Source organism: Rissa tridactyla, chromosome 8 (genome assembly GCF_028500815.1).
Source record: "Rissa tridactyla isolate bRisTri1 chromosome 8, bRisTri1.patW.cur.20221130, whole genome shotgun sequence".
Taxonomy (NCBI): Eukaryota; Metazoa; Chordata; class Aves; order Charadriiformes; family Laridae; genus Rissa; species Rissa tridactyla.
Genome location: NC_071473.1, coordinates 49,010,539 through 49,035,517, shown reverse-complemented (window position 1 = coordinate 49,035,517; position 24,979 = coordinate 49,010,539). Strand labels below are relative to the sequence as shown.

Below are 24,979 nucleotides of genomic sequence, written 5' to 3'. Positions count from 1 at the left end.
GCTGAGTCAGGATCTTCAGCCTTCACAAAAGAGACGCCAAATGCCACAGGTGAAATACAACTTTAAGAGTTGCTTCCAGAATTACTCTACCCTGGCAGGAACTCCCGAAGCTGCACAGGAATGTGAAGAGAACCTTTCTGTAACCAGCACATGCAAGTAAGTTCAGTAGATTTATAGCTTGTAGGTATTCATACTTTTCAGCTTAAAAGAATCCCGCTCACTGTTTGTTTGCCTGAAGCATGTGGGAACAAAACAAGAAGGGTATGGAAAATCATTTGCAATCTCTCTGCTGGTTGCAGAACTTCATGAAGTGACATACTCACCACCTGGACTGATGCCAGTATCACATTCATTTTGTGCTGCAAGGAGTAGCAGATTTATTCCCCCCCCCCCCCCCCGTTTCAGTAAGTGCTCCTGTTATTAGGAAAAACCAGTACTGTAAGGAGAGTTGTCATCTTTATTTTAAAGTCTTGTAGCAATTGATTTATATTCATTCTGTTAACACCAATTGTGACAAGTTTTGTGTTCCGTTTCATGTAACAGGAAGCAGAAGTCCCATAGCAGACATCTCAGAAAGGTGGTGGGTAAAGGCTTGCAGGCCATTTTCCATTTTTTAAACCACCTTAATAATTCAAAGCTACAACCAATTTAAATTTCTTTCCGAATCAAGAAAACTGTATATAGCCAGATACACACATGAAAATGATGCCAGCCAAATTATACCTTTGTACGAAAAGCAATTACACAACATTGATTAAATTATGTGATCAGTACCTTTTGAAGTTGCTGAAATATACAATAACTAGATTATTGAAGATTAGAGGTGATGTTTTTATTCAAAGGATGGGAGTTGGGAGAGGGAAGGAGTTAAAAATAGTAAAATATGGTAGTCATGAAGCCATCCCTGCTAGTAAGCTACCAAACATAAGTTTTCTTTTTAAACTTAGTTACCAATATATTTACAGAAGAGCCTCTGAATATCAATCAGTTGCCATGGAAATGTGGCACCTAACCAGATAAACAAAAACAATACCTGAAATTAAACAGAATTTGAATAGACATGCAGTTTGCTTCCATCACTTGTATTTTTATCAGGTATCTGTATGCTGTGCAATATGTTTCAGTCAACATATCATTTGAAACCCACAGGTAACCAAGAAAGAAAGAAGTTGTTACAGTTCGCATCTTTATGTAAAATTTCACACTCCACAAAACAATGCAATTGACACAGGGCTTACATAGAACATTGGGTGATATTTTGCACTGTGATGATCTGGAAATAGAATTCACTGCACAATACTGACAGAATATTTACAGAAAACAACAGAGCAATCATTAGTCTCTTATAAATAAGGTGACCAAATATCCTGGGCCTCCTATTGAGACATGCAATCCCCTTCATGATGAAGACAAGTCAGTATTTTGCTCTAATGAGCCTTTTCCTTTCTCCATCAGTATTCTAAGATCAAGAGAAAGATATCACACACAACCAAAAGCAGTCAAACAACAACAAAACCCCCTTCTTGTTATCAAGTTTAAAAATCTCAAGCTTAGTTCATCCTTTTAGTATTGTGTCTCCTTTTAATCGTATTTCTATTGCTTTACTTGAGCAGGTTTCCCCTTCCCCTGACGCAATGCTGATCCCCACCTTACTGAGGTTAGGGAGGTCTCAGGAGAGCTGAACTGCAAAAAGGCATTGTTCTAGCCGTAAGGAAAACAAAAGAACCCAGCTTGTAGGCAAAAGGAAAAGGAAGCAGAAGACCCTGTTTGTGTTTAGAAGGGTTATGAGACAACGGACCTTTTGGTCGCCTTAGTTACAAGTCTCATTGTAACCTGCATGCATGTACTTTTGTTTTAATCTGTAAAAGTGTTGAATCTCACAACCACACACAGTTCTATTCAAACACCAAACTGGTAAACAGTGTCATGAACAGCAATCATAGGTATGTAATAACTTTGTCCCAGAAGTCACAAAACAAGTAGTCTTTTTTTTTTTTCAGATGTGCATATTGATCTGTACAAGTCCCATCTCTCTGTAGCCAGCAACAATCCTACAGGTATGACCAGCGCAAGCACTGACCCTTTACAAGTTGCATATGCGGTTGCCATTAAAGTTGACATTCACCAAAGGTTACCGTACATGGTTCTGGGTACCACAATTATCGGCAAATCACTTTAATGGTGACCACTGTATTACAAGTTACTCCAACTACACACACATCAGAAAGGATTATTACAGAGACAATATTTTACATTCCTATACCTGAAGCTTTCAGTTTGGTTTACTTTGCTGCTGTTTTCTACATGGAGGTGGTCTCCCATGTCTCATAATATGTTTTTCCAAACTATCTAGGATGGCAATAGCAATCCTTTGGACATGTGGATCAGTCTGGACGTTTTCCTTGATGTTGTATAAGTGCTGTAAACCACCTTCTTCAATTAACATGCTGCAGTACCTGGCAGCTGTAATAAGATTAAAAAAGGGAATTAAAAAACAACAAAAAAAACCCCTGTATCTAGGGTAAACATAGCAGATACTGTAAACACTGATTCAAACTCACTTTCGTCTCCTAGACCAGGCAGCATTTAGGACACTCCGCAAGGTGTCTACATTGTAGACATTTGTACTTAAACAAGTGACAACAGAACAACAGAGTTGTTTGGACAGGACTCCAGTTGTCATCAGGTCTGTTTTCATGTCCGTCTTAGCTGACTGAAAAGTGCCTTGTAATATGCACAGTATTCTCTCTCTCCCCCCGCTTCCTCTATGCATTTTAAGTGTACATATATAAGTTTTAAGAAATGGGAATCAAAAGTGCTATAGTATCTATGAGCACCCACGTAAAAATATCACCTTTACCAAAAACCTCAGTACACAACACATACCAAAAATGGTATCAGATGTATCACATCATTTGTACAGGCTTGTAGAGTGAATAGGAACTAGTTGCTTTGAAAACAGTTTGCCAAATACAACTAGTTAAAGGCCACTGTCAATTTTAAGTCAGTATGAATGCCTTTTCAGGGATAAAAGTGGAAAGAAAAGTATAATTTTATTATCAATTTTAAAGAGTTGAAAGCACACCTACATCAGCTCTAGTGTTGTTATGTGCAGGGACCATTTATAAAGAGAGCCCTATGTTTAATGTGACACGCAAGCTTCAGAAGTTGTTACAAAAAGGTCAGGATGACTGTAATGCAATGCTGAGGGCATTACCTCAGATGTGCCCAATTTCACCATTCATTGCAGTGAAGCAACACCAGTTGTTTAAATGCTGACACCGAGCATTTCACTGGGGATCACCTTTACTGCACTGCTACTAATATTTTAGTTGTGAGCTCATTGAGTGGATATGATATAGAGAAACAGCAAAAGGAGGAAAAAAAAAAACCACCAAGAAAAATCAATCCCATTAATTCCAGACTACTTTTCACCCTCATCTAAAAGAGGAGGTCAAAATGCATCTCCTCTCCAAGACAAAAGGCCTTCTTAGCGCCAAGCATCAAAAGCTTTAGCTTTTCCCCCAAAATAAATCTCCATATTTCAGAATTAAACACATTTTTCCCCTCAGAGTAGGTTATTACATTTGCTACCAAACATTTGGTTTCTCTGCAACTTTGTCCAGAAGCTTCTGGCACTAACTACCATCAGAACTAAACTTCAGGAATACTGTCTTGATCTCAAATCACAAGTACACCATCCAAGTATTTCCAGCCTCTCTATTCTACAGAGCAGTTACTCACTGTCAATACAAACCTCTGTGGCACGTTGAAAGCCCAGAGGTTAGGGCAGCACAAAATACACACTAAAAATAAATAGAACAAATAGGACTATACTAAGTTAACAGGGCTGAGGCACAAAGAGGGGGAGAGAGCTTGCTTTAATTTCATTAACACAGAATTACAGGGTCTTAATCAAAAGCTGTTATCCAGATTCTGACCAGTAAAACAACTCTGAGGACTTTCCCATGTTGAAGTAGGGCTGTTCTGACAGTGTACCCTGGGAACAGTGTCTCATTACAGTTACAAACTCTATAAAGAACATGAAAACAGTACTTTATGTACAATTATATATTATGCCATGTCATTGTTTGGTCCTGAATAGGTGTCTTTTCACTGTAGAAACGGTGAAAACAGGACAAGGATAAACAAGCACATACTGCTGTCAAGAAGATGAAAAAAATGGCACAGAAAATACTTTTAATACTTAGAGTAAAGCTGCTTTATATCTGGTAGAAGTTAATGACAATACACAGATTCACATCACACAAATATATGTCAAAAAAAAAAAAAAGAGAAGCAAGCAATAAAAGCCAGGAAGGTTTGCCCAGTCTTACATTTAGGCATGCTCAGGGGATTTATTTCCTTTCCCAACACCTGTGCATTTCATCACATGCTCTCAAATCATTTTATAAACAAGATGTTGGTGTTCTCATTTTGCAGATAGGAAAGACAGATTAAGAAACTGACCTCCACATCACAGCAAGTTATTGCAGAAAGGCAACTAGAGATGAGGATTACCTAAAACTTCTGTTCTGATAGTAAGAGAACTACCTGCTAAAATCATTGTTCTTAGTTTAAAAGAAATATGTTGCCCATTATTAATATTTAAATATCTGAATAAAAACACCGGTGCAAGCCAAAAATGTAGTTGTTCTTAACACATGGCCACATTTTGGAATGAATACTGTGCATTTAACAGTAAAATTCCAGTAAATAAAAAGGATATAAAGAACTTTTATTACTCCGTTTTCCCGACCGACTTAGTCAAAGCCTAAATGTAGTTCCTCTACAGGATTAGGAGCGCGTACTCTAGGAATTCTTATTGTCCTGCTTCATGCTAGTGAATAATATGCTAAAGAAAAATTTTAAAGGTAATTTTATCTTAATACATACGATTTTTGCTGCAGACATGTTGCATGGCCCACACTGCCCATAATTGGACACCAGGTGTCATGAAACAGCCAAGTAGAGGAAAAAATGGATTGAAAGACCTATTAAAAAAAAAAAAATGAGGAGATGATCAGCAACTCACTTTGCTACAAGATATTACTACTTCAGAGATCACGTGTTGTCGACTTATTCAGCTACAGGTTTAACTAGGAGAGACATTTGATAAGCTAGAGTTTTAGATGCAGTAGGTGAGCCTTTTAATGTTTAAGACAATTACTAGCAAAAATCATATATATCGGGGGTTGTGTGGTATGCTTTTACCATAGCATTTGGATGCCTCCTACTGTTTAAAAACAGGAGTAGGCAGTCAAAATTATAAGGATTAGATGGACAGTAATTATCCAATTGTACTTTTTGGCCTCAAGCTGCTTTATCTAGGACAGATAGTACTAACCTAGTGCTAGCTAATATAACCTTACTGGTTAACCTTTGTGCCCACGTCTTTTAAACATGCAGCTGAATACCTTTAATAGAAAAACAGGCAGAACAACATTACATTTTTCTTTCACAGGAGTCCCTAACCTTCTTTGGTCATAGAGAGAAAAATTAACATGCTGTATATTTTAAACCAATAAATTATTTTCCACTGGGCAAAACTATGTCTGACTTAGCAGCTCACTCCGCTTTGGGAACAAGTTTTAGATCTAGTTCAGTTTATTTTCCAAAGTCTAAATCAAGACAATGGTTACCTGTAAGCCACCATCTCACATTCTGGGGTTGGCCAATTCAAAATGGCAGAATGCTGCAAAATACAGAACCAAGAACACTCATTGTTAAATACAAACATTGAAAAAATATAAAAGAGTATGATAAAATTCACCATCATTTCTGTACCAGCTGTTCAAGGAGAGATGTCCTCTGGCTGCGACTTAACGTCCAGGCCTGCTCTCCTCGAGATATCAAATGAGCAATAATCCCTGCTGCAAAGTAGCTAACTTCCACCTCCACGCTGTGCAGTAATTTACTGATGTGGTCTATAAAGTCCTTCCACATTAATTCAGAATGGAGTTCTTTAACTTCAGCTATGTTATTCTGCAGAAGGGGAAAAAAGGAAAAGAGAAAATGTCAACAGAAAGAATACAGTATGAGGGAGATAAATATATAAACTTGAACTACATTTTGCAAATAAACATATATAAACACCAGGATGAGATCTTCACATATCCAGTTGACCATCAGATGCCAAAATACTACTACTGCTTTTGAAAACTTTTTCAGTCTAATGCAGCAATTTGCCTCAAAACAAACAGGTTTTCTCACAAGTAATTTTAGGCCGTTAGCATGCAGATTACACTAAATTAAAGGCTAGTTTTAACATTCTCAAACACACTCAATTTCAGTAAACTTCAGCAATGCACCTGTCAATTTTCAACCAACTTTTTGCATTTGGACTCATCTGAAGCCTCACTGACTGCCCTTTCTTAAAAGCTCTTTTTGTTTACTGTAATTATCAATTTCAATATAACTAGTGCTTTTGGAGAACTGGTAAAACAGTGCAAAACAATGTCAATTGTGAATAATGCATACTATAAAGATTATTAGGCATGTTTTCAGATTAACACGGGGTAAAAAATAAATCAATTTTTAAAAGTATATATGTCAGGCTTTTTTTCTTTTTTGTTAATCTTACCAGAAGTCCAAGAACCTTCTGTTGGATGGATGATTCAGATGGAAAAGACTGTGGAAAAGAGAAACAAAGTATAGGTAACCATTTATACTTGCTATTGAAACGATGTTAATTATTAACCTACGATGATAATCCACCGCCAAAACTGTATTCCTCACCTCTAAGACTCTCATGAAAAGTTCTAGCCCTTGATTTTCAATGAAGTGCCGACACGTTGTTGGAGATTCATCAGTGAGGTTCCAAAGTGCACTCAATGTGAACTTGAGGGTAGTATCTACAAGATTCTGATTTGTTTTCTGTTTAACGATTTGTAGAAGTTGCTGGAAAAAAGGAATCAAAAAATCCCAGTTGTGATTGCATATATACAAAAAAAGAAGTATTAGCTCCTCTGCTTCTTTCTGCACCAACTAGGGTAATGCATAGCTATCACTTATACGCAGAGTAAAGATCTACATGTTGAGGGTCAAACTATACAAGATAAAATGGCTATTAAACTTTTTGCCTCCCCTTTGAACATGGTTGCCTGCTAGAGGAATTCCTTCGTTTTCACCGTAATTACACATGTAGTGTTACAACAGATAGCACAATGCCACCCGCAGAAATCTGGACCCCACGTGAGCATTGATAGCGCTAACCATTTACTTCAAATATTCTCTTTTTCAGCATCTTTCACGTTATACAATGGATTTCAAATCAAGAGATGTCTTGCTATTTTACTTTGTATTAATTGTGTCAGGTTTTTTGACTTTGGCTTCTTTTCATCTATACTAATGCAATAATATGAGTGCACCCTCAGCAAGTTTGCCGACGACACCAAGCTGTGTGGGGTGGCTGACACGCTAGAGGGAAAAGATGCCATCCAGAGGAACCTTGACAGGCTGGAGAGGTGAGCCCATGCCAACCTCATGAAGTTCAACAAGACCAAGCACAAGGTCCTCCATCTGGGTTGGGGCAATCCCAAGCACCGATATAGGCTGGGCAGTGACTAGCTTGAGAGCAACCCTAAAGAAAAGGACTTGGGGGTGCTGGTGGACGAGAGGCTCAACATGAGCCGTCAGTGTGCACTTGCAGCCCAGAAAGCCGATCGTATCCTGGGCTGCATCGGGAGAAGTGTGGCCAGCAGGTCGAGGGAGGTGATTCTCCCCCTCTACTCCACTCTCGTGAGACCCCACCTGGAGTACCGTGTCCAGTTCTGGAGCCCCTACTACAAGAAGGATATGGACGTGCTGGAATGTGTCCAGAGAAGGGCCACGAGGATGGTCAGAGGGCTGGAGCACCTCTCCTATGAGGGCAGACTGAGAGAGTTGGGGTTGTTCAGTCTGGAGAAAAGAAGGCTCCAAGGAGACCTTATAGTGGCCTACCAGTATCTTAAGGGGGCCTACAAGAAAGCTGGTGAGGGACTTTTTAGGATGTCGGGTAATGGTAGGACTAGAGGGAATGGATTAAAACTAGAGACGGGGCGATTCAGACTGGACTTTAGTAAGAAGTTCTTCACCATGAGGGTGGTGAGACACTGGAACATGTTGCCCAGAGAGGTGGTGGCTGCCCCATCCCTGGAAGTTTTTAAGGCCAGGCTGGATGGGGCTCTGAGCAACCTGATCTAGTGGGAGGTGTCCCTGCCCATGGCAGGGGGTTGGAACTAGATGATCTTTAAGGCCCCTTCCAACCCTAACAATTCTATGATTCTATAATATATCCCATTGCAACTGTCTCTGAGTATTATCTCTGACAAATTCTCTAGGCTTTTTTCTTCTAAAGAACTTTCAAATGAATACAGGCTAATGTGTTCTTAGAATTCTATCTACTTATGTTTATTTTATATCTTTAGGAATACTGTTAGCACAAGTAACTGAAGAGGGTGGTATTTTTGACCATCAGGAAAGTGACTTACCCTAACAATGAAGAGCTCTGCACCAAGTTGAGCTGTTTGCTCTGTTGAAAGCTGTAAACAAATAAAACCATATCAACATTTTTTTAGACTTTAGAAATATTAGCCTATCATCTCCAAGCTTAAATTTTGTACCTTTGCAGCAAGAATGGAAATTATGGCTACTGCCATCCTTTGCATGTTTTGATCTTCATGATTACACAGCCACTGCATAACAAGTTTGGCTGCTTCAAACCTGGAAGTTAAAAATAAATCTCATTTTCAGAAGTCCCATAAGTCTTATTAAAATAAAAACGTACACAGACATCAGACAGAAATGCATGCAAGACAAAAGAAACTGGAAGAAGTATGCCTCGTACCAAAAAAAAGTAGAAATACACAGTGAAACTACAGGTATTTCATGAGCTTCAGTCAGCTTTGAGCTGTTTGCTTAGGGTCTCTTAATTCTAATTATATATCAAAGTGCACAGGAATTGCTTCCAAAGAAGGAAGAAAAGTTTGGCACGATCTTCTGAAACGTCAGACCAATACAATTCAAAGCATTTGGGCAAAACATTTAAGTACAGAAACCTCTGCAAAAAGCAATCCCACAGTTCCACAGAGAAATCCTGACTTCTGTTACATGCAATTAGTGCTAGACCCATCCAGGTGAAGTAAAAAATACCTGTATACCAAAGATTTTTTCCAGACCTATATTCAACTGTGAATTACAGGCCCAAAATAACACAGGCCAGACAAATTCAGCACACTGGAACGATTTAAACTGAGCAAAACTGAGACCAGAAACAAACATTCTGAAAGAACAGACAAAGAAAAATATTCTGCAATGCTACAACTCATTTTAACAGACATCCAAAACTTGCCTGTTAAATGGAACATCCTGAAGGATTCTGTCACTACATAGTGAAAGAAGGCAATTCTTTTGCAGCTATGGGAAATAAAAAAGAATTACTTCATCAGACATATATATATATATATTTCAGAATACTTTCTTGCCCTGAATCATTAAACATATTTCCATGAGGTCATGAGATGTGGAGAAACTTTTTGTAAAATCCACAAGCCAGGGAATCCTCCAAAAAAATAAAGAAATTTTGTCTTACCTGTTGATGATTTGGGAAGTGTTCCATGGCCTTCAGGAGCAAGTGAGTGACATCGGCCAGAAGCCGCACTGGCATACCCGCTGCTAAATCTTGCTTGGTTAGGTTAAAGACACACGCACTTGCTGCTAACTGCACGGGCAAGTTCAGGGGGTGATTTCTCATTCCAATAACCACAAGCTGAAATGCAAGAGTTTTGCCCACATTAGTACGTTACATGTTTGCGCACACACCCCAAGAGTAATCCACTGTTGCTTGAGGCCACAACAATGACTCACAGCACCCAATTTCTGACTCCCTTTTACTTAAGTGAAAAATCCATCTAGTGTGATTTTAATTCTTAGGAAGAACATTTCCTTCTGCTCAGTGATTCAAAGCTGACAAGCTTTGTATTTTTCCAAGTCCTTTTGCACTGGTTGCAGCAGCCTTTCAAAGGAGATGCTACGTGGAATGCAAGAGAATCCTAGAGTGATTTAAGGTTTGCACTACACACTGGGATAAAAATTACCAAACTCTTTCAGAGATTAATTACGTAGGACAGAGTTTCTGCAGTATAATGGTAATGTAGTGGCTTGTTATTTGGCGACTAGTCATTTCAGATGTCATCCTAAACTGCTAGGTCAGGATATACTTTTTACACCTTCTTCCTGAATTATGTTTTTGACTATGTATGTTGACTGTGATCTCACCCAAGAAAATGTTTTTCTTGTTGATTATCGATTGCCAAGGTTTTTTTGATATTAAAGCCAACAAAATAAAGGTTCTTTGTTTAACTTCAAAGAGGATAGGAAAAACAAAAATCATCTGTCCTACTGATGCCTCTTTTTATGATCACAGTAAAAATTAAACCATTCCTGGTGTTCTAGACATGGAAAGCCAATGCCTAGAATGAATTTCTGATGGAAGTTTCTAGGATTTTCCAAGTTAAAGCCCAATATAGAACACAGATGATATTTAATCACTTGCTATCATACTGGAAAGTGACAGTGGAGAGAAACATCACCAAATGCCTTCCTTACTATTACTATTTTGTTAGCATCAGCAGAAGGGACTGTTGTACTTGGGGAATAGACAGACGTTTGATTTGACCTAGTACAGATATGTTCTAATGACAGAATTCAGCATCTGAAGAACATTTCATAACATACTCAAAACTACATGAAAAAACTAATTTAGATGCTACGAAATTTAGATACTATAAGTTAGTCCAGATCCATTTTTCCTAACATCAAATGCTACAGGGCATCTTCTACATCACTATTCTTTAAATAGTTGTTAATTTTTTCCTCCAACATTAAAATTTAAATCTTAAAAATCACAACCAAAAAATGTAAAAGCTGACAAAATAATTTATACCGGGGTTCAGGGGATGGGCTCAGTTTAAGGAACAATGCGTGACAGCCATCAAAACTATACTATTTTACCTTTAAGATTTCAGGCTTTGTTTTTTCCATTACATGTGTCAGGCTAAATAAATGAAAGAGTGCTTCTCTCACAAAGAAGGCCCGTTCACTGTAACGCTTCAGTGCTTCAGAAATCTGAGTTTCATTTGCTTCTCCTGACACCTATGAATAAAGAAATAAGCTTTAGTTCAAGATGTCATCATTTTACTTTAAAAATTTTGTTCTTAAGAAGTGCAAAGCTGCAGTTTCAAAGGTGGTAATACTTTTAGCCAAATCCTTCAGTAAGCAAATGATTACTTTATCTGACCATATTAATCCAGAACTACACAATCTTCAAACATTCTTCATATAGAATAATCCACATTATAAGCCAAAATTAGGCTTCAGTCATGTCTTTAAGTAGAACTGTATGAAACCACTAAGTAAAAGTAGCACTTCATAACGAACAAAAGCTGCTTATGATGCATCAAATGCCTAAAAGCACTATTTGTAACTGAATGCTCTGTCAAATGCAGCTGATAAACTGATAAAGATGCATTTTGGCTGTTATTTTTTGGCTTTGGGTTCTAGCTCTGGCAATAAAAAAAGATTTCTATTCTTTGTCTATATCACATTTCCTATAAACTATGGGAAAGCAATAGCTCTCCAGCACCATATTAAAGGACTAACTCATGCTCTCTGCAAAGTAATTCTTAAAACCAGACTTTAAATACATGTTAAAACTAAACAATGAGTTAGGTGAAGACTACATTAGAAACTACAAGCTGTTGACTAATACGAGCTTAAGTTCAGAATATTAAATCAGAAACTAGCTGCAAATCTTTCTACTTTCCAATCCGCTATATTTTCCATTTAAATATTTTATCTACTTTAAAACTGTAAATTGTATAACTGTAGATGGTTTGTTCCTCAGTCCTGCTATTTAATGAATCATCGCTGCAATCACCGTTTTTTAAAATTCTTAGAAAGCATGCAGAACTTGTTCTACTTAATGTGTCACATAAGGGAAAGCAAATGTTCCTAGATTGAAGTGTCACATTCTGGGCATCCTGTACTGTATAGAACCAAATTATTTGAAATTTTCTAGATCAGGAATATATTAGAGCCTTGAGAGAACTGATACCATCTTGGATTTTGTTTTATATTCTCTACTGATTAGAACAGTGCAATCATATTTACTGACATATTTTGCAGCCAATTATACACTCTATGAAGAATTTCCACTTGGCTTCAAGTTCTCAACTATAATGTCTGCCTAGTGTTTAATCTTTCAAGAATTTCTATAATCAAATTTCACAGGACTGCAATATGGAGAGACTTCTACTGTCTCCACAAGTGCTGCGTCCTGTTTATTATTTAGCAGTATCTAGACTACGCAGCTGAATATTTCAGTATAGCCAATAATGAATTTCACGTCACCAAAAAAAAAAAAAGGGTGGGTAGGAGGGGAGCCAAAAAAACCTAATTGCTGTCTACAGTCTCTTCTTGACAGCTATGTCTTTAAAAAAAAAAAAAAGAAAGAAAGAAATGCAAACTGCTTTTTACTAATTACACTGCTGCAAGTCCATCATGATTTTCACAATTTTCACATTACTAGAACCTTCTTCCTTCCTGCCTTTTCATAGCACAGGCACTTGTATAAAGCATGTATTCTAAATAGCAACGTTTATATTGAATTATTTTATACCAATCATGAGGTATAATTTCCTGATGCCATACATCAAACAGGAATTTGGTTTCTCCAACAATGCATTTCAACATTCATACACATCACTATTAGCGGTGACAACTAAGTACTCAAGAGATTCGGCCATCAACAACTGTCAAAAGTTCCAGGAAAAAAAAAATTATAAAATTGTGTAGCTGTGTTACCTCACTTGCCTATAATTTTAAAACTGAAATGCAAAACTCAATTTGCACAGGAGGCAGACTAAACGATGGAAACATTATGCAAACTCTGGACACATTATGCAAAGTCTTCCTCATTCCCTCTGCAGTTTCCATCATCCTCATGGCACAGTAGAAAACAAAACTCAAAGAGTCAAAGATGATATACCACTGAAACTGACATGTCTAAAACATCTCTTTTTCTTCTTTAATTCTGACCCCTTTGCAGCAGGGACAGGATAGGCTCATCCTCCAGTTAGCGCATGCATATTCTACAGAACATGGAACGATGTCTTGCTGTCTGGCACTAAAAGATAAATAAATGCACTGCAGCGAACATCTTCTCATCCTAAGGAGCTAAGTAATTTACATTACATGTTCATGACAACCAGACATTGCAAGGTGGGTAGAAATATTGTAATAGAAAGTAGAAGTGGTGATGGAATACAACTGCAGCTCAGCTACTAAGTTTTATTGTATCTGCTGTGTTATCATTAATTGCTCAAAGCTTATGCAAATTGTACCTCCACCTCTTAGATGTTGTTGCCTTACACTAGGTACTGTGCTGGAAAGCAGAGAATATTACTCTAGTAAATGACTGCAGACTAGACAAAGTTCAACACTATTAGATCTGATACGTTAAATCAGGATCTAAGGCTCACTGAAAAGGCAGAGAAAATAGATGCTTCTTACAATGGCATTATGTAAATTTCACAGGTTCTGTGCCAGAATTAAGTACGAATTTGACATAAAGTCAGTAATTACAATTAACCATTAAAAAAATGAACCTACAGCCTCCTTCTGAAACACCCGCATACATTTGTTACAAATGATTAGTTATATTTTCCCTGCACACTGTAATTTTTCAGTAAAATTAATTCCCCCACTTAACCTTTAGGTTTCCTTCTCCTGTTAGGAATTCCGAGTAGCCGGCATCAGTAGCTAGCAGTCCTACAAACTGCATCGTGGGCCGCTGCTGAATAAATGCTTCTACAGCTTTATCCGTAACATGTTTTCTTCCAGAAATGTCTAGAGACACAAGGTTAGGCAAGATATCTTTCTGTTCCAGTAAACGAAGTGCAATGTCTGATGTGAACTGTTTGTCATCTGAAATATCAAGGTGATTTAGATATTTTAGTTCTCTTATAACATCCAGAATCTGGGTTGTGGTCATTTTCAAGCATTTCAGGTGGTGCATGGTCAAAGACTTGAGTCGGTCTTTGCAAGTGAGGAGTGCTGTTATGTCAGTGACAGAGGTGTTTGATATATCCAGACTTTCTAATCTGGGAAGTGAAGCAACATCTGCCAAGTCCTCGTTGTAGAACAGAACATTGGTAATACTCAATGCACGAAGCCCAGACAACTGGCTGAAGCACCTCTCATACGGGTCTTCCAAAGAAAGAGTTAACGAGTTCAGCACAAGGCATTGCAGATTTTGTTGGATCCATTTATTGCTGCCAAGTCCACTTATAATGTCTGTGATTGTTATATCTGCATTCACCCCAGTAGCATCCAGTTCTACCAGCTTGTGATGGCAGAATGCTTTCCGGAAAGCCACAGCAGAGATTTTCGCTTTCCGGATACAAGCTCGTTTCAAACGCATCTGGTTTCCTCGGAAAATGCCCACAGTTCCATCATTCAGAAGCCCTGTTGGAAAACAGCATTAGTGTTTGACGCCAGTAATCCAAAGGGTACTAAGTGTTAACAAAGATAATTAATTGCCAAGTAATTTGTCTTGGATCATTATGTCACTGATCCCAAAATTTTATATTTGAGATTCCACTTTTAAGATTACAATCTCACTTTTGGAAAATTACAGGTTTAATAATAGGACAGATAAATTAAGATGTAGTATATGCACATTACCTATTTGGTTCAGAACACGGAGCATGCAATAAATAAAACATGGATATGATTCAGAAACATTCAGACTGCTGTCTGCATTTTCTCACTGAACTGGTTAGAACTGTGCTAAAAAACAGAACTTCAAAGTTTCTGGAAGTTACTCTTCCACCGTCACAGTTCCATTAACTTCAAGATAGTACCAGCAATCAATGACCAATTCTCATCTTGCTTTAACTCAATTGAAAAATTTAGCATTTGATTGAATTCATAACTAGGATCAATACACTGAACTAAGCTAATTAAGTTCTTCTATATATCCCTCCTGAAGAGGGTAGGAGTGTTGCTCAGAAACAAGCTGAATGTGAGAAAGAAACCTAAGAAGTGATTCAAAGAGGAGAAAGAGGAGGACAAGGAAAGGGTGGGAAGGCGAGAAAGACAGCAATGAAAAAAGGAAATACAACAATCATGTCTGAGATTATTATCTTTTATCTCTGTAGCAAGAAGACTGCATAAGTAGTCTTTTCTTGCAGCATACTGGCAACACCCTAACTGAAATAATACATTTAGTTCCAGGCACAGGATTATCCAAAATGCATTGAAAACACCAAGATGTCTTATTTGTATCTTATCAACAGAAGCATTACTGCTTTATAGAATGCCATATGAGAAGGGTATGGTGGCACAAGCACGCACACAACGGGAGTAGGAAGAACATGCCCTTCCAGTTTCACTCTAGAGGGTTATAAATCTCAACGCTCCTGTTTTTTATCTCCTTTCTTCAAGCATACTGAACATAGAAAAGAAACTGAAAATGTAATATATTTGAATAAAAACATCATTGCCCCTACAGTTTGAATTTAAGTCACGAGCTAGTAATTGCTTCTGTGATGAAGTCAAATTAATATTAAGATTTGCAGAGCTTTCTAAAGAGCAAAGAGTTTAGGCATTTCTGACCAAGTAGTCAGGGCATTCCTCTTTTGCAGGGAACGCAAAAATATGGGGTGAAACAATTGGCACTCAGCAGAAAAACCAAATGCAATAAATAATGATAATTTGGTTAAAGCACTGCTAAATTACCACTTGATTTTTCCTCATCTTTCCATTTAAGGATCGAGTCAGGCTCTCTCACTGGCCTACCTTAGCCACACCCTGTTTATCTGGCATGCACTTTCGTCCTGCACACCAACACAGTGTTTGTGATGTTTCGGCGCCTGGAACTGCCTTCATCACTACTAGCACTGGTAATAAGTATCCGGTCATTCGGTTTCATTGAATCTGATTTCTTGGTATTACTCTAAATAATTACTTATTAGAAAGTAATGTATGTTGAAGATGAAAAGTTTTTTTGAGTTTGCCTTTTTTTAGAAGCATTCCTTCTGTTATATCTGACTAGAACAACTGGAGAAGACTAGAACTTGAGAAAACTAGAGCACCAGTATTTGCACAGTAAGACCCAATCAAATCCGCACCTTGGGCACTTGGTCTGTTTATAGTTATTTTTCTAGTGTCATGTCTCATCTCTTAAGTCTCCAGGATCTCCATGAATGGGTCTCCTGCCTCTTCTCTAGGGTAATCCATATATTCACTCTTTTCATACTAAGAACCTTTTATTGACACAACATTTTCCTTTGTCATGCTTAATGCAAGCAAACCAGAGGGCAGCCCTCTCCTCAAAGATGTGCTGACAGCAAACATGATAGACCAATACGTAAAACATAATACCACAATGTGGTTTCCACAGATGTTTATACCGCTCTTGAAAGTGACCGCTTTCGAGCGAATAATTCCACTTCAAGAAAAGTGCTAAAAGATATGAGAAACTATTATAATTAAAATCACAAGATTACTTCCTAATTTAATCACAAGAACACACAGTAAAGAAAATTAAATCAACTGATCTGCAAGAGATACTGAAATATTTGAGTGCTGCTAGAAGGAGTAGAATCAAATAAATCTTTTTTTATTTAAGTGATCAAAAGAAGATCTATTAAAGAATGTTCACTTAAAGGAACAGCAAATTAAAATCGTAAACCCAAGACTTTCTACTTAGAAGTATCTATAGGGCAATGCAACATTCAGCTGAAGCTGTGGAAAAGCAAAAATAACAGGAATTCTCTATTAAGAAAATAAGGACACAGTTTTAACAGCTGCAACAGCAGATTCTACTAGAAAATACACCAGAACTGCAGTGTCACATTCCAGTAAAATATTTTCACTGATGTCCTACAAATAATTGTTTTTACCATGAAATGCCATCGTCTGCAGCAATCGATCCGCCACTTCTTGAGGAAACATTCCTGGCTCCTGCAAGCATAGTGTTCCATCTTGCCTTTCTGTGCAAAACTTCTCTAGGTTGGCAGTCAGGAAATTCAAACATATATCAAGTAAAGAATAAGGAGAAGCTTCCTCCTGTCATAAGCAAAACACAATGAAATAAAGGAGATTTAGTCAAATCATTCTCTGACTATGAATCTTCCATTACTCTATAATGTTGTTTTTAGGCAAATCATTCTTTTTTTTTTAGTTTGATTCTCATTGGAACAGGCTAATATTACAAAAGGAGACGTCTCCCTTAGAGCCATGCAGAGTCAGGTCACACAATCAATGACTGGCAATGGGCAGCCTCCTCCCCCAGAACCACATCCAGTCTGGTCTGTTGTTGTCTGCTTGCGTTCACAGAGGAAGAAAAGTAATTGCCAATAAGATCATTTGAATTTATGGAGTCTACTGAGGATTAATCAATCAAGACAGACTGAAAGAAGATTTTTAAATCAAATTTTGCTTCTTGATTTAAACTATTTCTTTTAATCCTTCATTTAAGTCAACCCACATTAGAAGTCTACTACCAACTTGCATTAGAAACACAGCTAAATTTCACATGTTGTTAGGAGCAATTTTTGACACTGAAAAGGCAGCTAGAGCTTCAGATCAAAAAAGGAAACTGAAAAAACTATTTTAATTCCAAATTTTGTGCAGGAATAAAGTAACAACTATTACAGTATTCCTTCTGATTATAGATACCAATTTTCTCCTTTTTATGCTAAGCACCTGGAAATCCTAGGTCCAAAGGACAAGGCAGAAAATAAACCTGAACTTTTCCTTCAGAGTTCTGAGACTGCACATTGATATACGAAAATCTCAAAGGTTTTTTTATTCCACATCTAATAATAGCCTACTGTTTTCAGTCACACAGATTAATCAACATAAAGAATGACTTGCAGCACTGTGAATCATCCCCAGCCCTACACAAAAGAAGGCTGAGTGACTGGTACATACTCCCCCAGACAACTTTGAAAATAACAGCATCAACTGTTGCCAGATCTCATCTGTAGGGAAAAACTGTAGCTTGCCTTTTATACTGAAAGTTCTGGATAATGTCACCTTTCTTACCTAGCTCATTTAACGTCTCTCCTGTTGCTTCATTTGCCTAATACGCTCATCACAGAAGTACAGAAACATATAAAAGGTTATGTAGAAGAAATATAAAGAAAATGACAGAAATAAGTCTTCCGAAATAAGGTGCATATGTTTGAAGATTGGGAGGTACCACATTAGGGCAAAGATGGAATGGAGCTTATCTTTAATGAATCATGTATTGACAACCATGAGAGACTGCAGTTTAATAGCTCTTGAAGACTTAAGTACAGGTTTGGGAACAAGAGGCTCCAAATTATTCAAATACAAGCTCTTTCAGCAGCTTTTGACATGTAACTTTCAACTCCTTTGACTTGATTTCTCTAGGTGCTTAATTTTATTATATATATATTTTTTTTAAAGCTTGATTACTACATTTTATTGTTGAAGAAGCAGGAGTTATTTTGTGATGTGACATGCTCACATTACCAGAAAACAGCAATTTTGGCTGCTTTCAGTCTTAAGCTGATATGAAAAGGAAGGACAGAATTTGGAACTGTTAACGTCTTTTGTTTCTTTATAGTGTGCAACAATGCCTGAAATACTTCTAAAGAGAATAAAAACAACTAATTATTTTAAAATAGTACATTTTTTGAAAGAAAGGGGAAAATTTTCTTTTTAACCTGAAACGACTACACATGCACAGGACTTATATGACAGCTGCCAATTCAAATAAAAATCAGAATCCTTACTCAAAGGCATATGAAAATTATTCCCACTGAAGCAAAGACATCCTCATCTCCCATTAGATCTTGTGCTTCTAGTTCAATGTTTAAATGTGACAAAAACGGAACACTGGCTGTCTTCGCTCCTTCTGGCACTGTTCCATAATTTCTGCCAGAAAAGCTAAAACACTTTTATGTGTCAGTGAACAAACTCCAATGAGAATTTTTAGCTTTGCAGATTGGCTGCTAGCATATGATTCAGAAAACTATTTTTTCAACCAGTACCTCTAACTGCCCAATCTACAATTTGGAGATAGTGTTTTAATTTTTGTATTAAATAATCACTTTAGAAGTCCATACAGGACATGCCCATACAATAAAGGAACAAAATCTACATGCAGTGATCAATTACACTTGCGGAAAACACCATATCGTTTTTATTAACTCCACTTATACCAGTTATAGGAGACATTTTTAATGTTTCTTCAACTTGCTGCGAGGCTGAAGAAACACACCTAACGAAAGCTCCTGAGGTAACCTGGGCAGATAGGTGAAACATTTTTATCTACATCTAATAAAGTCCCTAGACAAGCATCATAAAAACAATTTCCTAGACTGTCTGCTACTGAAATAGAACAGCTTGAATACAGCCTGTAAACCTTTTATGTGAGCCAGCGGCATTCCTTTTCTCAACTTATCTTTACTTAAGAAGAATACTGCCTAGTTAAAGACCTCATAGTAAAAGTCTTCGGTTGTATTTAAGCTCTTACAAGGCTACGATTTAAGTGGTTCCTCTCTCTAGCTATGCTTTCAAATGTCAACTTGAAAATAAACCTGGCATTTGTTTTCAGCTCATTTCAGTTTCTGGCTGTAATATTCTATTGAGATGCTGTAAATGTGTGTCAACCACAGCATGGGATTTTTTTTTTTTTCATTTAATAAAGATCATTCAGCAATATTTCAGTAGAACTTTCATTACATATATTTGACTTTCATAGCCATCTTAACTATCTGATATTTCCATGTAACCTCATGGTTTCTTTCATTCTGTCAAATTCATTCAGTGGCCAGAAAATAAAAATAAATTCCCCCAAACACTGAATTATGTATTACATGATGCAAGTCTGGGTGTCTTCATTAGCTAAAACACATATTAATATAAGAGTAATGTGACACATTAAAATCAACTAGCTTATGGAATAGTAACAAATGTAGAATAATTTAATTTAGATGGCCTTTTCAAGGCTTGTTTCCATTAATTCTTTTTAAAAAGATAACTTTATAAGTGCTTAATATAACCAAGGCAAACAAACAAAAAAAGTGTCTGGGAGGGTGAGGGGGGAATAAACTGCATGGCTACTGACATCTAACAGTAATCCAATACACCAGTGGACTGAAATGCAATACCTGCTTCAACATGATGTTACCCAGTTCCGCTTATAGCTCACACACCAGTGCAGTTGGAAAGGTTCTCACAAAGAAAACTATCCTCCACATTTTAAGAACACCTTGATTCAACTTTAAGTATTGCTAGAATATGTTTAACCTATATTTCAAAATGCAGTTAAAAAGAAAAAAGAGCTTAGGGGATGTAGTGGGTTGACCTTGGCTGGACACCAGGTGCCCACCGAGCTGGTCTATCACTCACCTCCTCAGCAGGAGGGGGAAAGGGGGGAGGGGGGAGAAAAGATGGAAAAAAAACCCATGGGTCAAGATAAAGGCAATTCATAAAGCAAAAGCTGTGCATGGAAGCAAAAGAAAACAAAAGATTTGTTCTCTACTTCCCATCATCAGGAAACGTCCAGCCACTTCCCGAGAAGTAGGGCTACAGCACGCATAGTGGTTGCTCCAAGAAGACAAACGCCATACTAAAGATGTAATAATGCCTCCTCCGCTTTTCTCTTAGCTTTTACTGATCAGACGTCATATGGTATGGAACATCCCTTTGGTCAGTTTGGTTCAGCTGTCCTGGCTATGTCCCCTCCTGAGATCGTGCCCACCTCCCAGCCTGCTGGTAAGGGGGCAATGTTGGAGGGCCAGCCTTGATGCTGCACTGCTCAGCAGAAGCCAAACACTGGTGTGTTGCCAACACCTTTCTAGCTACCAATACAGAGCACAGCACTATGAGGGCTGCTATGAGGAAAATTAACTCCATCTCAGCCAGACTCAAGACCAGGGGACGTATTAAAGTACCTGGAATAAGTTAGATAATCTTAAACGCGACACTATGCCTAGATTAACTGGCTGAGTGTTGAGCATCAAAACAAAATCCTCTTCCTTTGGGGAAGCATCACCATGCAACCACCTGCTTATACAACAATAACTAAAAAAAGATACAGGTTTAACTAATGTTTTCTATCAGTAACTGCAACGTAACTTTGCACAAAAAATAAATTTCACTGCTGTGTGGGTCTTTTTCACTATAGGTATTGTGATACTACCAACTCCAGCCTGAAAGATACAGTTCCTTCTGGCTGTGTGTCCCAGATTCCTTAAAAATCAAACCTTTTTTTCCATCAAACCTTTTTGGGGTTCCCCCTCCTCTCTCAATAAACCAGTATAAAACATTGGAAGTCAAATACCAATTTCAGCTCTAACAGAATCACTTCTCTGATGTTCTCCCTAATTTTTATACCCTATTGCAGACTCAGTATGACAAAATCCAAATGCGTAAGGTCTCTCTGTGCCAGGCCCATCTGCTTTTTTTCCTCTCTAAAGTCTCAAAGGAGGAGATGGGGTACAGGATAAGGGACTTCCAGTTGTGGCAGCTATTTCTCTCAAAAAGTTAGCAGGAAATAAGGGATAATTTAGAGCCTTGGTCTTTGGTGTTGGACATACCGTATTTCTAATTGTTTTCTACCTCTCCACAGCCCCAAAACTTTACTTACTTTCTTAAAACGAACATTCTTAAAACCATCAAGAAATAGCAACTCAAGTAATGGTCATCAAAATTCTTCTGAACACCAATAAAGGAAAGGCAGTAAGAAATAAACAGTTCTGTGATATACATTATTAAGAAACTTTATGATTATCCTGCTTAAATTAAATGAAATAAAACAGATGTAGGCAATTTATTAACCAGACTCAAGGAAACATTATGTTCAAAACTCAAATTTAACATTAACTATTCTGCCACAAGAAGTCGGAACATACTGATTAAAGCGATACAAGGTTGGCAGAGATCACGAGAGGTCTAAAATTAAATAGCGCCACATTAAAATGACATAGTGAGGCCATGTATTTCAAGATTAATACCAAGAACTTCAGATATGAGTTCATCAATTAGAAATGACTGGAGAGAAGAACCTGAATGGTTTGCTTAACCACAAGAAAACAACGTGAGGCAGCCAAAGAAGGTATCGGGAGAAGCATCAAGCAAAAATAAGGAAGTATTATGTAATTTTCAAGACACTCGGAGATCTCATGGGGCTATTTATGTTAAGAGGTACCTGTACCACTTCAGCTTGAACATTAACAGCTACTAGAATGCTCTGGGGCAAAAAGCACATTGGGAATAGGAAACAAAACCAGCTTTTCTTAGCCTAGCCAATCAAAAGGTAAGAGATATGAACGCTGCCTATAAATACAGCACAGTGAATAAAAACTATACAAGGAAAAAAGCTATTAAGGTGAAGAACAGTGCCAGCACAGCAACAAATGTGCACAGAAATGCCATGAATTAGAATTTTTGCCATAAATTTAGATGTCAGTACATATCTCCAAAACATCAAACAATTACGTTCTACCCCAGTCCACTGAATAGAACAGCAGGCGCAAAAAGTTCCTACTTTTAAAATAAAGATAAAAAAAACCTGATTAGGGGGTTAAATAAAATTAGGCTTTTAATAACAAGGGATGAGACTAGATAACCCAGGAAGTTCCTGCAAATGCTGTAAAGGCAAATATGCACACTCATCTCTCAGAGGAGCAATCAAAACAGCACCCATATGTTGTTCTCTCAGGCCTGTCTTTTAAGCAGGGCAAGGCTGTTTCTCCGCCGCCACTTTTGGCCGGCTGGGTGCCCTAAGAGCACGCTGCTCCACATTGCACACATCAGCAAGGCCCACGTACCGCACATACCACACAACCCGTGCTTTCGGTGGCACGGCTTTTTTCCAGACAGCCCCTGGACACAACAAGCCCCAGTGGGAAAAGTGCTGTTTGAGGCTTGGACTGCACCCAGGCTGGGGCGAGGAGGGGAGGCAGGGACGGCTGTCCCGTCCTGCCCTGCCCTTCACGCCGGCCGGCGGAGGAGCTCTGCCCGCCGGGCTGCCCCCGGCTCCCCTGCGGCAGGAAGACGGTCCCCGGCCCCACAAGCTGCCGTAAGAGGAGCCGAACAGCGGCGGCGAAGGCGGGCCGGCCATCACCCTCGCAGCGCTGTGAAGATGCGGGGGCGCACCGGGCAGGGCTGCCGCTGCCCCCCCCCCCCAACCCGACCCTAGCTTGAACCTCCCCTCAGTCGGGTCTCCATCGCCTTTTTCTATCACGGGGAGCGGTTACACAACAGCGAGGGCTGCCGGGCCGCCTCGGGGGTACGTGAGGGGACGGACCCACCACCGCCGCCCCGCCGGGGCGCTCCCGGCTTTGCCTCTCAGCGGCTGCCTGAGGGTGGGGGGAGATGCGCGCGCCCAGCGCCCGTCTCGCGCCCAACGGCCTCACCTGCCCGGACGCGCGGCAGCCGCCATAACGGCCCCTTCCCCCGGGGCGGCGGCGGTTCACCTCAGCTCCCCCCCGCCGGGCTCCCGCACCCCGCGGCGGGGGCAGCCCGCGGGGGCAGCCCGCACACGCACCCCCACCCGTCCCCTTCAGCGCCTCCCCGGCCCGCGGCGCTCACTCACCATCGCGGCGCTGGCTGCCGGAGGCGAGCGCCCAGCCAGCCGGGTCCCGCAGCTTAGCTCCTTTTCTTTTTTTTTTTCCCTTCCCTCAGTTTTTTAACCCCTGACCTGGAAGTGAATCTGCCTCAGCCGGCCGGGAAGCGCCGCCGGGCCCGCCTCCCTCTAAAAGGCGCCGCGCCAGGCACAGGCTGCCGGCTCCCCGGGTGAGTGGGAATCTTAAAATCCAGGTTTAAGGACGTAAAGCGTCTGGAGAAGGGTCTGTGACTCAACAAGGTGTGCGAGACCTTCCCTGACGCCTACTTTGCTTTCATTTGGGAGCCCGCGAAGGCCGCTGAGGACTGCAGCAGCTCTGTGGCAGCTCCTTGTCTTTGGGTAACCTCTCAAAAGCAGGAGTTCAACGTCAGCTTTATGCTTGTCGCTCACAGATCAACCTCTGAACTTTAAATGTTTCCTGCCCAAACGAGTTTATTCTGGTAATACAAATAATAATCTGCGGTACAATAGGCTTTGCCACCTGCTTCGACGTTGGGGAGGAGCTTTGCCATAAGCTTTTATACAAAATAATACAGCAGTAGCGATGAAAACCTGTCTCCCAACAAATACGTGCTATAATGTATTGTTGGTAAAGAGGACATGGTTATTTTTTGTTTCAGGATACAAAGGAAAGAATGATACAATTACTTTGTCCAAGTAAAACGAAACTATAAAGAGCTTACTGTTAAACCTTTTAAAGAATTGACAGTTCTACATACAGCAGCTTTGAATAATAGTTGTTTGCAAACCTGCAAAACACAAACATTAAGGAACAATTGCTAAAATAATTTATGTTTCTGTCATTGCGAGATGACAAAATATTCTACAAATATTATCAAACACAGTTTTGCCTGTTTAGGGACTACATAACAAAGGTCAGTTATAGTCCCAATTCTTTAGATGAGGATGTTGATATAGGGAAAATAAATGACGTGCTCAGGATCTGACAAGAACAGAATCCAAAGTCCTCGTGTTCTGAATTTAACCACTTAAAAATCTAATCTGTTTAGAAGAAATAATTTATATTTTGTATTATATAATTATGGACATAGACATTAGCTTAGATTAGTGAGGGGCTAGTACTTCTTAGCCCATTACACATTTCTTCCACCTCCTAATGTCTTTGGGAGCTTCCAGGCTCCCAATACCTATTAACAAATTTCCATATTTTTATTAAGATATTTCCATACCTATTAACAAACTCACTCCAATCTGAGATCACCAGATGTCTTGTCTTTGCCTTCTTTTTCCTCATTCCATCCAGGTTTATGATGGGAACTCTCTTCCTTCCTCCTGTCTGGGCACAGACGGTGAAAGCTCTGAAGCGAC

At 39.0% G+C, this 24,979-nt stretch overlaps 1 protein-coding gene and 1 long non-coding RNA gene across 3 annotated transcripts; one reads left to right on the top strand and one right to left on the bottom strand.

The window, feature by feature from the left end:
• Positions 1–443: 443 nt before the first annotated feature.
• LOC128914012 (protein zyg-11 homolog B) lies at positions 444–24,979 on the bottom strand. Of its 2 annotated transcripts, none has more exons than XM_054212525.1 (14): positions 24,841–24,979; positions 16,947–17,112; positions 13,751–14,505; positions 10,993–11,133; positions 9,572–9,748; positions 9,332–9,396; positions 8,604–8,703; positions 8,472–8,522; positions 6,739–6,900; positions 6,584–6,631; positions 5,788–5,985; positions 5,643–5,695; positions 4,897–4,994; positions 444–2,463 (listed from the first exon to the last, which is right to left on the bottom strand). In XM_054212525.1, exons 2-14 carry the CDS (start codon positions 16,996–16,998, stop codon positions 2,273–2,275), a joined length of 2,091 nt encoding a protein of 696 aa, XP_054068500.1. In that variant the 5' UTR covers positions 16,999–17,112; positions 24,841–24,979; the 3' UTR covers positions 444–2,272. The 2 variants fall into 2 exon arrangements, with proteins under 2 accessions (XP_054068500.1, XP_054068499.1); XM_054212524.1 differs by lacking the exon at positions 24,841–24,979 and adding an exon at positions 23,621–23,769.
• On the top strand, positions 2,457–11,157 carry LOC128914018 (uncharacterized). Its single transcript, XR_008468152.1, has 3 exons — positions 2,457–2,686; positions 6,587–6,657; positions 7,244–11,157. It is a non-coding gene; the product is annotated as an uncharacterized LOC128914018 (long non-coding RNA).